This window comes from Salmo trutta, chromosome 2 (assembly GCF_901001165.1).
Source record: "Salmo trutta chromosome 2, fSalTru1.1, whole genome shotgun sequence".
NCBI classification, from domain to species: Eukaryota; Metazoa; Chordata; class Actinopteri; order Salmoniformes; family Salmonidae; genus Salmo; species Salmo trutta.
The window spans coordinates 22,590,405-22,608,172 of NC_042958.1; the positions used below are offsets into that span (position 1 = coordinate 22,590,405).

Genomic DNA, 17,768 nt, shown 5'->3' on the forward strand with positions numbered 1-17,768 from the left:
TCAGAGATTGACAGAGACATTGCATTGGAACTCCAGTCCTCGTAGTGGCTTTGGGGTAACAAACACTACCCTCACAAGGTGCCACCAAAAAGGGACATTGGACACAAAACTGATCCAACAAATGTATGTCCTCTATCATGAAAAAGAGAGTAGAAAGTTCTCCCCAAAGGGAATTGAGGAACTGACTATGATAATAATTCAGCAAGTGTTTCTGGTACTACCTCATCACTGAGCGTAATGACAAAGCAGTGGATCCAAATCATTAAATCAGCCAGCTGGAATAAAAGCCACGCTCTGTGCCTGGTCAGTCTCAAGAAAGACACTGATTCCCAGGAGAAAATGAGAGCTAACAACCTGGAATAATAGGTTTGAGTTTTTAGTTTGCACTGCAGACTCTGGGGCCAATCAATGGCTAAGTGATAATGCAATCAAGAGATGGGAGTCCATACCTGAAAAGCTGCCTGAAGACAGAAGCTGGACCGATCGATAGGGGACTGGGAGAGAAGCCTGCTATACCTTGAAGTACACCACTGCAGATTTTGAGACCAGGGCTGAATAGAATATCTATTAAATAGTATTCTGTTTGGGTCTGAGTTTCAGGGCCCCAGAAAGGTAGTGAGCTGTTGGTTTGTGTCTGTAACTGGGAGCTGATGCAGGAGGAGTTGCTGGCTGATGGTTGATAGTGATGCTGGCTGATAGTTGTGAACATTGCTCAGAACACTAATATGATGGGGAACAGCTGTGCTGGCTGCTGTTCTTAGCCCCCTTCATCTCACGTCAAACCACATACGCAGTCAGGGAGCCAAAGCCACATGGAACACACACACACACATCCGCACACACACACAGAGCTAAAACAGACAAAGCTGAGGTAACTCTCAGCATGTCATTTGTATAGTTGTTAGTTGTTGTCCCATGACATATCAGAGGAGTGACTGTCTGAAAGGCCTGGCTTTGAAGACCCAAAGCTTAAGTCCTTCTGTGATGTGAAGTCACTGTGTGGAGTTTCATTCTGCTGATGGAAACCATGGATGACTCATGTGTTGGTCCAGAGTGGGAATTATGCGGGGAAAAGGGGAGGGGAATGAGAGATATGAGCCCCCCTAAACTCAACAAAAGTCATACTTTGGGGGAGTGTCTAAGTAATACTAATTTAACCATTCTCCTGTTTCTTTAAAACACAATGTTGTACTGATACAGTGATATAAATTTAAAATAAAAGCTTATTTCAAATGAAACAAACACCCCCAACTCTCTGTCATGGTTTAAAAAACAAATCCCATGTGGCTGCACTTGTCATCCCGGGACAGTCTGGTGTTACTTGACTTTTCTTTTTACAAAAACGGTCAATTTGTTAGTAAGAGGCATCAATTAATTCAGGCTACAAGAGTGTAGGCCCAATGACAATTGCAGAGTGTGACATTTCAGTGTTTTGTAACAGTTGTCTCTTTCCATTCATCAAATGGCGTGTACACAGCGCACTGTTTGGATGCTGGGATAATTGTGGAGTGAACGAACTTGCGCAGTTAGCCTTTTTAAAGTGGTTTGTTTGACAATCAGATGAAATCGTCATGACTGTGTTCATGCCACATTAAAAGGTCATTCTTGTTTACAATTAAATGACATGTCTTTACTATTAGCCCCCCCAAAATAATGTCACATAGGAGGCCCCCCCCAAACTCAAATGTCACGACATAATTCAAACTTTGTGTTAGTCACAAAGGAAATACTACCATACTGGCGTTCTAATACTGCAGTTGAAGAGTTTGGCACAAAATATGTCATTACAAACACATTAGTTTTTTTAGACACAAGTCAATGACGTAATAGAAATAAGATTACTCTAGTATTGAACATATGTTGCATTGATGGCATTTAACAACATTTAACAACATATCACAGACTATAGACAGCCGTCATAAGTTTGACAACTGGAGTTTCGAAATGGGGGCATCCCTCCCTTGTAATATTCTTGTCTTCGTCATGCATAACATTCTGCTAAAGGACGTCTAAGCTGTTAATTGTCATTTTGGGGAATATGCAATGATTACTTACATTGCTTTAGGCTAGTTTTGGAGAGCAGTTCGACTTTTAATTACCACAGAAACTAATGAAAAATCTACCACAGTCATAAAAGACATTGAAATTCATTGAAACTCCAGCAATGCCAGACAGACAGTCCTGATTACCCCTGTTGGCAAATATCCTCTCTCTCGCTATCTCTCTCTCACACCCAGCCATTAAATGACAGATGCTCTGATTCTCGCTACGTTTCTGCCTCTCTTCCCAGGTTGAAATAAAGTTCTGTAACGGCCTTGTGGGTCGTCATTGTGGCGCACCCAGAGTTTAATCAAACAAAATAGCCTCCACAAAGAGTGACTCATCATAGTTTTACCTAAATACTATCTAATCTGGAGAAGGTATAAATAATATCATTAGGGTGATGATGCATATGGCCAAGGTGCAAGCAGGGTTTGCTGTAGCCTTAGTCAACTGTTCCCGTTTTTACTGAATCACAGAGTCACAGAAAGTATTCAGTGTTGATAGACAACTTTATCTTCTCATTCGAATGATCTTCTAACACCTCTTCCGGAGTGTTTGGGCACAGGAGGAATGTGAGGAGTGACACTGTGAATGTGGGAGAGAAAGTGTGAGCGACACCTATTTATGGTGCTTATTGTGTATAATGAAATGGCCAAGTGCCAACTGATTGAGACACTGACATTAAACCACAATCTATCTACAGTGGGTCTCATAAGTATTCGCTCCCATTGAATTTTTTCAAATTTTGTGAAATTAGAAAGTGGGATTAAAATGAGTTTAATAGTGAGTTTTTTTATTAATGAAAAATCAAACACTAATATACCTTGATTAGATAAGAATTCAATATTCACCCACCTGAGTCAATACATGTTAGAAACACATTTACAGAGATTACAGATGTGAGTCTTCTTTGGTTAAGTCTATAAGAGCATTGCACACCTGGATTGTACAATATTTGCCCATTTATTATTTTTTAAATTCTTCAAGCTTTGTCAAGGTGTTGGGGATCATGGCTAGACAGAAACGTTCAAGTCTTGCCATACATTTTCAAGCAGATTTAAGTCAAAACTCTAACTTGGCCACTCAGGAACATTCCCTGTCTTCTTGGTAAGCAACTCCAGCTTAGGTTTGGCCTTGTGTTGTACGTTATTGTCCTACTGAAAAGTGAATCCCAGTGTCTGATGTAAAGCAGACTGAAGCAGGTTTTCTTCTAGGAGTTTGCCTATGTTTAGCTCCATCTTGTTTCTTATTATCCTGAAAATCTCCCCCGTCTTTGCTGATGTCAAGCATTCCCATATCATGATGCAGCCACCACCATGCTTGAAAATAAGGAGGCAGTTATTCAGTGATGTGTTGGATTTGCCCCAAACATAAGGCTTTGCATTTAGGCCAACATGTTTGTTCCTTTGCCGTGTTTTTTTTGCAGTATTACTTTAGTGCCTTGTTGCATACAGGATACATGTTTTGAAATATTTTGATTATGTATATTTGTATTCTTCTTTTCACTCTGTCATTTAGGTCATTATTGTGGAGTAACTTCAATGTTGTTGATCCATCCTCAGTTTTCTAACATCACAGCCATTGATCTCTGTAGCTGTTTTAAAATGACCAATGGCCTCATGGTGACATCCCTGAGCAGTTTCCTTCCTGTCCTACAGCTCAGTTCAGAAGGACGACTATATCTTTGTTGTGTCTGGGTGGTTTAATACATCCTCCACAGCATAGTTATTAACTTGACCAAGCTTAAAGAGATATGCAATGACTGATTTGCTAATGTTACTCATCTACCAATCACTGCCCTTCTTTATGAGGCGTTGAAAAGCTCCCGGGTCTTTGAGGTTGAATCTGTGCTTGAAATGCAATACTTGACTGAGGGACCTTACAGCGTTGTATCTATGGGGGACAGAGGAAGGGGTAGTCATTCAAAAACAGTGTAACTTATTATGTGATTTGTTAAGCCAATGTTTACTTCTTAATTCATTTAGGTTTGACTAAACAAAAGGGGTGAATACTTTTGCAACAACTATATATATTTTTATATTTTTTATAATTTGTTAACATTTGAAGTTTCATTCTAAAACCTTATCTATCCACTTTCATAAATGCTAGTAAATTAGCTTATATTGTTTCAAGAAATTATGGAAGAGATTAGTGTGTTTTCATGATGGTTTCATTTCAGAGATACAAATAATATTTTTCTAAATGCTATAAATCCCCCTCACTCTCACAGAAATAAGTAGTACAGCTAGGTTTTACGATGGAGGAAAATGTAATTGTATGGTGATTGAAGCATTCCTAGCATGTTAATTGTAACGCCAACAAACCTTAGTAACCTTACTATGCTACAAACCTAAGAGCCAGGGGTCTATGGGACTAAGAACAAACAAACAGAAAAACTCGAAAAACACCAAGCAGGCAGAGAGACAGAGAGAAACAAAGATATCCACTGAGGATGAGAAAGCTACATGGTGTTTATGTTCCACTGTCAGACCTCTGGCAGCGCTGGACAGACATGTGGTCAATGCACTTCCTCTGTTAGCTTTGTTTGGTCTCTGGGCTGTATCAGGGATAGTTTTGGCTGTCTTCCTTTCCAATATTGTACAAGCTTGGTTTGTGTGTGGGTGGATGGGGAGGGGGGAGGGGGGGCAGAAGTCCATACAAGGGTAGTAAAACATTTTGCCGGTCCCCACAAAGAAAAAGGCTATTTTGGGCTCAGGGGTTAGGTTTAGGGTTAGGGTTACAATTAGGGTTAGGGTTAGAATTAGGTTAGGGGTTAGGTTTAGGGTAGAGGTTAGGGTTAGGGTTAGGTTAGGGGTTAGGGAAAATTGAATTTTGAATGGTGATCAATTGTTTGTTCCCCACAAGGATAGTAAAACAAACGTGTGTGTGTGTATATGAGAGAGAGAGAAGAGAAGAGAAGAGAAAGAAAGACAAGAGAGAGAGAGACAAGAGAGACAGGAGAGACAGGAGAGGGACAATAGAGACACAAGAGAGACAGGAGAGAGACAATACAGACACAAGAGAGACAGGAGAGAGACAATAGAGACACAAGAGAGACAGGAGAGAGACAATAGAGACACAAGAGAGAGAGACAAGAGATACGAGAGAGAGAGAGAGAGAGACAAGAGTGACAAGAGAGAGATAGACAAGAGAGACAAGATAGACAAGAGAGACATGACAGACAAGAGAGACAAGAAAGAAGCAAGACAGAGACAAGAGAAACAAGAAAGAAGCAAGAGAGAGACAAGAGAGAGACAAGAGAGACAAGAGAGACAAGAAAGAGACAAGAGAGACGAGATACAAGAGAGAGAGAAGAGAGATGAGAGAGACAAGAAAGAGACAAGAGAGACAAGAGACACAAGAGAGAGAGACAAGAGAGACAAGAGTGACGAGAGAGAGAGACAAGAGAGAGAGAGACAAGAGTGACGAGAGAGAGAGACGAGAGAGAAGACATACAAGAGAGCGAGAGACAAGATCGACAAGAGTGACGAGAGAGAGAGACAAGAGAGAGAGACAGGAGAGAGAGAGACAGGAGAGAGCGAGACAAGAGAGAGAGAGACAGGAGAGAGAGAGACAAGAGAGGGAGAGACAAGAGAGAGTGACAAGAGAGAAAGGTGAGAAAAGAAAGAGAGAGACAAGAGAGAGAAGAGAGAGAGAGAGACAAGAGAGAGAGCGACAAGAGAGAAAGGAGAGAAAAGAGAGAGAGAGACAAGAGAGAGAAGAGAGAGAGACAATAGTTCAAGAGGGATGAAAGTTGAATAGCAGCCAGACTTAAGCTTCCCAATGACATCATTAATTACACACACACACACACACACACACACACACACACACACACAGCTTTCCCAGACCACACACACACAGCTTTCGCAGACCTGTACAATAATAATGGGTTTCACATAAAGAGTCGGGGCATATACTACAATACCACATGTAATACAAAGATACAGTAGAAATTGAATAATAGACGTGAATGGGATTTTTGGGGGATTTTTATTATTGGTCATAGTTGTGGAGATGACAAGTGTAGTGTACATGCTTATGGGAGTGTTTATTTGAAGCTGGGTCCAACTTGTAGGTAACAAGTAACTGATTTAGTCCTGGTCTGAGGCTTACCTTTGTGACGTCTTCTTGTATTTCCTTCTGTGGGAGAAAAACAAGTACACCATTAATGTTTATGGCATCATTCTCCATTTTCTATTGCAATTTTCAGAAGAATCAATCCATCCAATATATGAATCCGTATAATTGTAATTCTATACCGTAGGTAGAGCACTGACGTCATACATTATATCATTAATCTACATGCTTGGAATGAACTTGAAAAAGATTATGGATGTGTGAAATCGCACGTTATTTGCATTATAGTACACTACTTTTGACCAGGGCCCAAAGAGATCTGGTCAACAGTAGTGCACCACATTAGGAAATAGGGTACCGTTTGGGACGCACCCTATGTCCTCTGGGTTTTCATCCTCTTTTAACCTCTATAGACTCAGTCCGTATCGAGACGATGTTGGTCTAAGTGCATTTGGTACATTTATAGCGGATGATCCCTTTAATCTAAAGGCAACACCATCCTGCATGCCAGACAGTCAACAGTGTTGTTGGTTTAGCTTTGGGACTGAATTATCATCCACATTCGTAGAGACAAGCAAATATGCAGTTCAGAAAGTGATTTGATTGATAAAGAATTATTGTTGAATGGATCATTTTTGCACAAGCACTCCAACACTTGAAAGGTTGACAGTTGGGTGACAGATTCTCTATTAGCAAATTCAGATGTTTGATAAGACCATAAAAGAAGAAAAAAAAGAAAAATGATGGGAAGGAAATGAGAAAACAGAAAAAATATGAAATGCATGTTTCTGTTCCTTGACATGGTCTATACCTAAACACACGGTGAACAATTCTCAGGGGAGTATTATCAACAGTCCTCTCTCATTCTGTTTATCTCTCCCTCTCTCTTTTATATCTCTGTTCTCTCTCAGTCACAGTCAGGAAGTATATGGGACAGATAAGATCATGGATACAATGACCAAAAAACTAAACACAGACCACAGAAACAGAATGTATTCTAATTCTATGGTCCAGACACCCGGTTACATGATCTGGCCTGGGTCATGTTGAGCCGATCAGTTTGTCTGTTCTTAGCCCCATAGACCCCTGGCTCTTAGGTGTGCAGCTGACTGCAGGCTGTGACCTCGTGGTGTCAACATATTAAGGTTTGTTGGCATTACTATTAATATGCTAGGAAGGGTTCAATCACCATACAATTATCTTTTCCTCCATACACACATAACCACAACACATTTTACGTCTCCACCGTTCATATATGAGCCCACCTGGATTGTGGTGAAATTCATACAACTCTCCTAAAGCAAATTACAGATTAATTAGGCCTAAACTTCAATGTCTGTAACTCTGTGGTCAGTCACCAGTTAGACTCATCTCCCAAAAAGCTATCCAGGGCACTGTAAAGCCACAGTAAAAGCAATGAGAGAGAGGGTTTATAGGGCATATAAACATTAAAACACAGTCCCCTTCTCTTCCTGATCGCCCGCCTTTTTTGTGTGTGAGAGAGAGAGACAGAGATAGAGAGATAGAGAGAGAGAGAGAGAGAGAGAGAAAGAGATATAAATATATATATATAAATAGAGAGAGAGAGATAGATAGATATTGAGAGAAAGAGAGAGATAGAAAGATAGATATAAATAGAGAGAGAGAGAGATAGAAAGAGAGATATAAATAGAGAGAGAGAGATATTGAGAGATAGAGAGAAAGCCTTAGAAAGAGAGATATAAATAGAGAGAGAGAGATATAAATATATATATATATATATATATAGAGAGAGAGAGAGAGAGAGAGAGATAAATAAATATATATATATATATATATATATATATATAGAGAGAGAGAGAGAGAGAGGGAGAGGGAGAAAAATAAATAAATATATGTATATTTATATATATATATATATATAGAGAGAGAGAGAGGACAGACTCATGTTGACGTCGGAACAGTCAATCAATGTCATCTGTGAGGAATGATGACCAGACAAGACGAAACGGATGGTCCCTGAGATTAGGACCAGGACAAATGGTTGTTGCCTGGGCCAATTGTCTGTCTATGATGGAGAGGTTTCTAGTATAGTATATCTATGGTCTAGGGTCAGGGCTGGGGCCATAGGCATCAAGCATCTCAGAGGAGCAGTGCTGATCTAGGATCAGGTCTTGTAATCTTGTTCGAAAAGGCTAAACTGATCCTAAATCAGCACTCCTACTCTGAGACGCTTAAAACGTACAGCCCCTGATCTCGTAATTCTATATTGAGGGTCTACTGGGGTGATGTTGTCACTCATGATGACAGAAGATTAGGAAACACTGATGGACATCAGGGACTGCAGCCTGAGCAACAGGATCACAGCTGAGACCATCCATACTCTCTGATGACACACACAGGCAGACAACGATGTGTTCGTTTCTACTGACTTGAGTTCATATAGTGAACATTGGAAATGTACACACACACAAGCACAAACCTATCCATACAGTATGCACAAACACATGTGTGCTTTCATTAACACACAATGTGCGGGGATCAAATGTGTATCTTCGGGGGTTATTTCTACGTCATTGGGGTGCAAACATCTTCCTCATCACTCTTTATTTCTATCTATGTGAAGCTTCGATGCAGAGGGGAAAACAGTCAGAAAACAGCAGACATCCAATTAGTAATTATGAGTGGCTAACCGTTAGCTGTGTGTAATTGTGTTGACTGCCTGGCTGCCTGTGTGTCAGTGTTGACTGCCTGGTTGTATTCTGTAACCTCTGGGTCCCTGGATGTTTGCTCCTTTCTGCTACATTAACCTGATTACGCATGTACTTTACTTCTGGCTCATTCGATAAGGCAAATCCTTATAAAATATATCCTCTGATAATATGTATAGGAAAACAGAAGCGCAAAGCCAGTGTAGAGTAATGTAAAAGAACATCTGTCATTCCTATACATTTTCTGGTCATGAAGAGCTTTTAAATTCATAATAAATGCAAATGCAAAAAAAGATGCACTTCGAGCATCAAACATAATGAATTTTGTTGAAACCATCAAATGATAAAATAGGCTGATGTTGCATGAGTGGTATTGATAACACATTCCTCTGTAAACATGTTCTCCACGGAACTTTCACAGAGGTTCTAAAGGCATTTCAACCATTAACTCTTAACTTTCAATGTGTTTGAAAATGAGCCCCAAAAAATGTACCAAATTGACAAGATGGGTAATCTAGGCTGCAGTACACTCAAAGTCAAGCGCGAACAGAGTGAAATATTTGCACTCAAAACACTATAACACAAGTATGCAGAGACAAATCATTAACACAATTACAAACAGTGAGAATAATAAAAACAGAAAAGGTTACTCACAGTCCTCTCAGCCTCAGCCATATCTTCTCAATCTGGTCTGGCTGCAGAAACTTCAGAGAGTTACTCTCAAAATCCTCTATCTCCTTGGTTGGTGATTCCATGTCTAAGATATTAACCAGGCGAAAGGACATGAAAGTCTAAAGTCTAAAGTCTAAAGTCCGCAGAGCCAGCCCACTTCAGCAGCGCAATCAGAGGATGGAAAAGTGGAAGTTTATTCAGAGCGTTGTGCTGCTTCAGAGTGGTCCTCTATCTCGCTATCCCCGTTCCTTAATCCTCTGTCTATACAGATCCCTATCCCATCTCTGTCAGCAGTGTGACAGCTGGAGTCTGTTCCTCATCCTTCTCTTCCCTCCTCATCCTCCTGTCCTGTTCTGTATCAGGTCCTATTGAGGATAGCTAGAGCTAGCAGTGCAGCTGCGTCAGGGGAGCTGGGGCTAGTGGTGAAGCTGCATCAGGGGAGCTGGGGCTAGTGGTGGAGCTGCGTCAGGGGCCCCCTGGCTGTGATGTGTGTGTGCTCTGGTTTAGTCACCAGCAGCTCCTCTCCTCTCAGGTGCTCACTGAGCGCGTGCAGCTCAGGAGGCGGAAGGGTGAAGGCGGGGGGGGGGGGGGGGGGGGTCCACAAACACGCTCCGCCCCATGGAGGGGGAGAGGGGGAGGAGAGAGCGGAGGGGGAGGATTACCGGGCTGCTGCTGTCGTCGCGCAGAGTATCAGAGAGCAGCCGCTTCCACCGCTAACGCCACCGCTACAACTATCATTCATATCTGCCCTGCCGTAAGCCCAGAGAGGGGGACGGGGGCCGGGAGAGGGAGAGGAGGAGAGGGGAGAGAGAGAGAGAGAGAGAGAGGAGAGAGGACAGGCTCATGTTGATGTCGAGAGAAGCAAAGAACGGGAATAAGAGAAAGTGAGTGTGAAAGAAGGATACAAAGAGAAGAAAAATACAGACAGACAGAGCTGTTCAAGAGTATATGCAAGTGTGTTAGTGTGTGCAGATAAATATTGAGTGAGTGTGAGAGAGAGCAAGAGAGAGAGAGCGCAAGAGAGAGAGAGAGCGAGAGAGAGAGAGAGAGAGAGAGGGAGACACTGAGAAAGAGGATAGCTGTGTAATGATTGGAGGTGCTTCAGTGTGTGAATAGGAGGGGCTGAGTGAACTGCACTCCTAAAAGCCTATTTTTCTCTTTCTCTCCCTCTCTTTTTTCTCATCCCCTCTCATTTTCCTTTTTGTTTTCTATACCCCCTCTCTCTTTCTCTCCCTCTCTCTATTCCCCTCTCTCTTCCTTACTCTCCCTCCCTCGCTCTAGATTCCTCTCTCCCTTCCTCCCTCTCTCCTCCCTCTTTCTTTCTGTCTACCACTCTCTCTTTGCCTGTCTGTCTATCTCTTTCTGTATTCCCTTGAATGTTCAGCGATAGATTAGATCAGGGTTTCCCATTAGATCAGGGTTTCTCAGTCCTGGGGCTCAAACTCAGTCAGTCCTGGGGCTCAAACTCAGTCAGTCCTGGGGCTCAAACTCAGTCCTGGGGCTCAAACTCAGTCCTGGGGCTCAAAATCAGTCCTGGGGCTCAAACTCAGTCAGTCCTGGGGCTCAAACTCAGTCAATCCTGGGGCTCAAACTCAGTCCTGGGACTCAAACTCAGTCCTGGGGCTCAAACTCAGACCGAGTTCGGGAAACCCTGGATTAGATCACAGAACATCAGGCAAACATGAATGAATAAGAACGGTAACGCTGACCTCTGCAAAAAAAGCTATGAGCGTCTAAACTTCGCCACATAATAAACACAACATTTTCGTGACATCTCAACAGAAACACGCTTTCAATCAAAATAAATTATATGATGAGCTCCTTCAGCCCAGGGGCCAATGGAGGGGTACGACAAGACAAGATGAGATGAACCCGACTCCTCTGCGTCCCAAATGGCACCCTATTCCCTATATTGTAATATACTTTTGACCATAGGGCTCTGGTCAAGTAGTGCACTATGTAGGAGATATGGTGTCATTCTGTACGCAGCCCCCAAATCTGTCTGTCTCAATACGACATGGGGAAGTCACATCTCATTGCCCTCATCAACATAGGTAATGACGGTGCTCATCAAGCATGTCTGCCCAAACAATGAGATTGATAACACGCTCTGAAGTTTCCAGAAGGAAAACATAATCCACAATGGGGTCGCCTCCCAAATGGCACCCTATTCCCTTTACAGCACACTACTTTTGACCAGAGCCATATGGATAGGGCCTTGGTCAAAGGAAGAGCACTACATAGGGAATAGGGTGCCATTTGGGACAAAACCTTGGATCCTACGATATAGAGACGCTGGTGGATGTTTGTTTAATAGCATCAGATATTGTTGTTATTATCTAATTGCAATGATTGTGAGGGAGGGGGAATAAAAATAACCAATAAAGTGCCATTAGGCCTTCCCTTATTTCCGAGAATGGGGTAGTTAGTGTAGCCGTTGTTTGTTATGATTCGGCCCCTACAGGAAATTGGAAGGTCTTATCATAATAACAGGAATCAAAACACGTCACATTACTGTGCACTAGGCAGGGAAAATGCAGGGTTTGGACATAGTCCAGAAAGAGAGGCAGAGAGAGGCAGAGAGAGAGAGAGAGAGGCAGAGAGAGAGAGAGAGAGAGAGAGAGAGAGAGAGGCAGAGAGAGAGAGAGAGAGAGAGAGAGAGAGAGAGGCAGAGAGAGAGAGAGAGAGAGAGAGAGCGAGAGAGAGACAGAGAGAGAGAGAGAGGCAGAGAGAGAGAGAGAGAGAGAGAGAGAGAGAGAGAGAGGCAGAGAGAGAGAGAGAGAGAGAGAGAGAGCGAGAGAGAGACAGAGAGAGAGAGAGAGGCAGAGAGAGAGAGAGAGAGAGAGAGAGAGAGAGGCAGAGAGAGAGAGAGAGAGAGAGAGCGAGAGAGAGACAGAGAGAGAGAGAGAGAGAGAGAGCGAGAGAGAGACAGAGAGAGAGAGAGAGCGAGAGAGAGAGAGCGAGAGAGAGACAGAGAGAGAGAGAGAGGCAGAGAGAGAGAGAGAGAGAGAGAGAGAGAGAGGCAGAGAGAGAGAGAGAGAGAGAGAGCGAGAGAGAGACAGAGAGAGAGAGAGAGCGAGCGAGCATCTGGATGATTTCACTTCAGGCACATCACATATCCTAAATGTGTAAACACTGTATAACATCATGCACTTCACCATATTACTTACATTACGACCAATATAGAAAGATGTTTTGATAACTGCTTCTCAGGCAGGGCTGTGCACATACTACATGCATAGCGAGTACCACTTCCTCCTGATTCAGCTCCTACCGAGCTAGCTATTCAGAGATGCAAGTGGGGACACTTCAGGCTGAGGAGTGAGTTACACACATCCCCATGTGGTACACTGACCTATGGGGGGCCAGTACTCAAAATGAAAAAAAATACTATTTTTTCATTGTAGGGCAAAAGGTCAGGTGCCCCAGCACCCTTAGGGCTCTATCTGTGCACGTGCCCTCTCTCTGGGCTACATGGATGTGTTGTTAATGGGGCTTGCGAAGCAAGCGTCCCCACTTTAAATCTTCAACATACTTCTTCTTCTTCTTATTCTTTGGAATGCTACTCCCCTTAAACCGCTTAAGCTAGAAATGTCAGTCAAACTTTAAAATGTGCAGAGCAGTCAGGAACACTGTGCTTGTATATAACTTTTTGATATCTGTTATACTTTTTAAATGATTAAGCTTTAAGTCATTTTTTGTCCATCTTCATCCACTTCATGGGATTTCCTCAACATTCTAAAGGTCCCATTGTGACATCCTCACTTCTGACATTCCATTTACTGTTACTGCAACAATGCAACTTTTGACACAAATCAGCTACTTCAACCACTTTGCCAACAGCTTAGACAAAAAGTTAGAGCTCATGAAATCTTTCTCTACTTCTCTGCTTTTCAAATCTGATATAGGAACAGAATTCTCTAATACCGATCGAACGTTGCAGCTGTTAAGTAACCGCATAAAACAATATTTTCTGTAACTTTTTATAAACTGAAATGTTGACCACTTTCCCATCAAGATAGACAAAAAGTTAGCGGCATTGTTGTAAAGTACTTAAGTAAAAATACTTTGAAATACTACTTAAGTCGTTTTTTGGAGGTATCTGTACTTTACTTTACTACTTATATTTTTGAGAACTTCTACTTTTACTCCACTATATTCCCGAAGAAAAAAATGTACTTTCTATTCCATACATTTTCCCTTACTGTCACGTCCTGACCAGTAAAAGAGGTTGTTTGTTATTGTAGTTTGGTCAGGGCGTGACAGGTGGTGTTTGTTTAGAGTGTTTCGGGGTTTGTTGGGCTATGTTCTTAGTTAAGAGGGGGTGTTTGTTTAGAGTGTTTCGGGGTTTGTTGGGCTATGTTCTTTGTTAGTCTATTTCTATGTTAGTTCTAGTATGTCTATTTCTATGTGGTGTTTATTGGGTTGACCTTCAATTGGAAGCAGCTGCTCCTCGTTGCTTCTAATTGAAGGTCCTATTTAAGAGGGGTGTTTTTTCTATGGGGTTTGTGGGTAGTTGTTTCCTGTTTTGTGTTTGTGCACCTGACGGGACTGTTTAGTGGTGTTTTTGTATACGTTTTCCTTCTTTAATAATATAAGAAGATGAGTTTACACGTTCCCGCTGCGTTTTGGTCCAATCCCTACGACACTTACACCCAAAAGTACTCAATATATTTTTAATGCTTAGCAGGACAGGAACTTTTTCTAATTCACACACTTAAAGAGAAAATCCCTTGTCATCCCTACTGCATCGGATCTGGTGGACTCACTAAACACATATGCTTTGTTTGTAAATTATGTCTGAGTGTTGGAGTGTGCCCCTGGCTATCCGAAATAAAACATTTTTAAAGATTGTGCCATCTGGTTTGCTTAATATAAGGAATTTGAAATTATTTATCCATTTACTTTTACTTTTAATACTTATGTATATTTTTGCAATTACATTTACTTTGATACTTCTCTTTACTAAAATCCTTGCCAAAAAAATGTGAGTTACTATCTTTAAGTCTTTGTCTGAGGAGAAATGTATCCATAACTGTTATAGGGGTCTACCGTCCTGCCTCACCTAACCTTTGGGGCACTCGAGGAGTTAACTAGGTTACTGTCTTCTTTTACTAAATCAGAAGTTATTATCCTGGGTGACATAAAACATGCAGGCTTCAGACAATCTAAAAGACATCTGTAATGAGCTAAACCTAACCCAGCTTGTGACTAAGGCTACATAGCCCAACGGTAAAGATCCTTCAAAGTCAACTCTGATTGATCTTATTTTAATGAATACACCAGAGTAATATGTCTCCACTGGTGTCTTCACCCAAGACATTAGTGACCATTGCCCAGTTGTCTGTGTTAAAGATGTTAAAATACAAAAATCTAAGCCTCGTGTCATCACAAAGAGGAACTTAAAAAAACTTCAGTGAACAGGCTTTTTTTCTATGATTTTTATTTTAGGGACCTTGATTGTATTTCAGCTATCCCTGAACTGGATTTAGCTTTGAGCCTTTTTGCTCAAAGATGTCTTCAATACTATTGTGGATAATCAATCAGGTAGATCGAATGCCTAGTACACAAAACAATTCTCAGAAGTAATTCATAAAAGAGATGATGCTTGGGTCAAGGACAGGAACACAGGATTAGGCCCAGACTTAAAAGCTTTTACGCAACTGAAGAATTATTGTGTAAGATAAATCAGAAAGCCTAAATCTGATTATTATGTAACTGCACTTCTGGATTGTAATCGGAACCCGGCTAAATTCTGGAAAACTGGAAAATCCCTGAAGGGTACTACTTCCTCCTTTCTGCCACAACAAAATAATTTAGACACTGACCTCATTACGAAGAAAAATGCGCTCATCAATGCATTTAATCACAATTCAAGTTCAGCGGGCTATCTCTTTGAAAGAACTTCTAAGCCTATTCGCAATGATATTGGGATGGATGCTGATACTGTAGGGGAAACTTGCTAAATGATCAGAGGAAGGATAGTCAAAGCTTTTCTTGTAGGCTATTTACAGAAAAAGAAGTTCTGGATGCTATGCTAGCAATAGACAACAAGAAATCCACAGGGGCCGACTAAATGGACCCTGGTCTGCTTAAGTGCGCAGTGCTCATCGTTTTTGGCTCAATAACCCATATTTTTGATTTTAACATTGTTATCTGGAAATATACAAAAAGTATGGAAATCAGCTCTTAATAATTATCGCCCCATTTCCTTCCTTCTTAAGATTGTTGAATCCTTGGTTAATGTACAACTTTGCTCTTTATTATCTGAGAAATGTGGAATGTATGTTGAATGTAAACCAATCAGGGTTTAGACCTGGGCATAGCACTATTACAGCAACTACTTTAGTTGTTAATGATCTTGTCGATGCTTTACACACCTAAATGACATGTGCTGCTTTGTTTGCTTTTGATACAGTTGATGATGCTATTTTATTGAATAAGTTGTCCTCGATAGGCCTGAGCTCTGATGCCTGTTCATGGTTTCATGATTATCTTAGTGACAGAACTCAAGCCATCCTGATTGATGGGGTTTAAGTCTGAATTTCTTGAAGTACAGGACATAAATGTGTACTACAGGGGTAGATTATGTTCCCTTCACTATTTATACAAACACCATTGGTCAATCTGTCATTTTCTTTTTACTGAATCCATTTGCAGATGATAGTATTATGTATGCTATTGCCACGACTGTTGATTGGGCTGTGTCAAAACTACAGTCAGATTGTAATATGAAGCTATGCAGGAATCCCTTGCTGATTTAATACGGGCAAAACAAAATACAAAATATTTTGTTTTTAAACTCTCATAAGAATGTTTCAGATTAACTATATTTTCAGTCAATAGATGGTTCTCCAATCGAAAGTGTTCCCAAATACAAATACTTAGGCATTTGACATTTAAAAAACATATACAGTACATTTGGAAAGTATTAAGACCCATTGACTTTTTCCACATTTTGTTAGATTATAGCCTTATTCTAAAATGGATTTAAACAGTTTTTTTCCTCATCAATCTACACAGAACACTCCATAATGACAAAGCAAAAACAGGTTTTTAAAAATGTTATAAAAATATAAAACAAATAAAAACATAAATACCTTATTTACATAAGTGTTCAGACCCTTTGCTATGAGACTTGAAATTGAGTTCAGGTGCATCCTGTTTCTACACCCTGATTGGATCCCACCTGTGGTAAATTCTATTGATTGGACATGATTTGGAAAGGCACTCACCTGTCTATATAAGGTCCCACAGTTGACAGTGAATGTCAGATCAAAAAACAAGCCATGAAGTCAAGGAATTGTCCATAGAGCTCCGAGACCGGATTGTGTCGAGGCACAGATCTGGGGAAGGGTACCAAAACATTTCTGCAGCTTTGAAGGTCCCTAATAACACAGTGGCCTCCATCATTCTTAAATGGAAGAAGTTTGCAACCACCAAGACTCTTCCTAGAGTTGGCCCGCCCGGCTAAACTGAGCAATCGGGGGAGAAGGGCCTTGGTCAGGGAGGTGACCAAGAACCCGATGGTCACTCTGACAGAGTGCTAGATTTCTTTAAGCATCAGCTTTAACTTTCAGCATCAGCTGTCAGAGCAGCTTACCAATCACTGCACCTGTACATAGTCAATCTGTAAATAGCACACCCAACTACCTCATCCCCATATTATTGCTTACCCTCTTGCTCTTCTGCACCCCAGTATCTCTACTTGCACATCATCATCTGCACATCTATCACTCCAGTATTAATACTAAATTGTAATTATTTCGCCTCTATGGCCTATTTATTGCCTACCTCTCTACTCTTCTACATTTGCACACACTGTACATAGATTTTTCTATTTTTCTTTTCTATTGTGTGATTGACTGTATGTGTCATGACTTCTGCCGAAGTCAATGATGCCCCTCCTTGTTCGGGTGGTGCTCGGCGGTCGACGTCACCGGTCTTCTAGCCATCATTGATCCATTTTTCATTTTCCATTGGTTTTGTCTGGTCTTCCTACCCACCTGGTTCCAATCCCATTAATTACATGCTGTGTATTTAACCCTCTGTTTCCCCTCATGTCCTTGTCGGAGATTGTTTGTGGTTATGTGTTCGTGTATTTTGTATAGGTGTGCGACGAATTAGTTTACCCATGTTTATTTTTATGTACGTTGGTTTCTTGGAGTTTGTTTTATATAAATTAAACTACTCCAGTTACACCAAGTTGGCTTCTCCTGCGCCTGACTTCCCTGCCACCTACACACACGACAATGACAGAATCTCCGACCAATCTTATGAAGT

At 41.3% G+C, this 17,768-nt stretch overlaps 1 protein-coding gene across 4 annotated transcripts in view; it reads right to left on the reverse strand.

Moving 5' to 3' along the window:
* pde1ca (phosphodiesterase 1C, calmodulin-dependent a) overlaps positions 1 to 17,768 on the reverse strand; it is a 169,584-nt gene that overhangs the window by 106,154 nt on the left and 45,662 nt on the right. Inside the window, exons 1-2 of one of the 4 annotated variants that reach the window (XM_029698718.1) lie at positions 9,468 to 10,017; positions 6,160 to 6,186 (exon numbers count right to left, since the gene is read on the reverse strand). The exons of the other annotated variants lie outside the window; for them this stretch is intronic. Of the exons in view, the coding sequence (XP_029554578.1) occupies positions 6,160 to 6,186; positions 9,468 to 9,598 (158 nt within the window). The 5' untranslated portion in view covers positions 9,599 to 10,017. Of the gene's footprint in view, positions 1 to 6,159; positions 6,187 to 9,467; positions 10,018 to 17,768 lie in introns of those variants that run through there. 4 annotated transcript variants of the gene reach the window in all.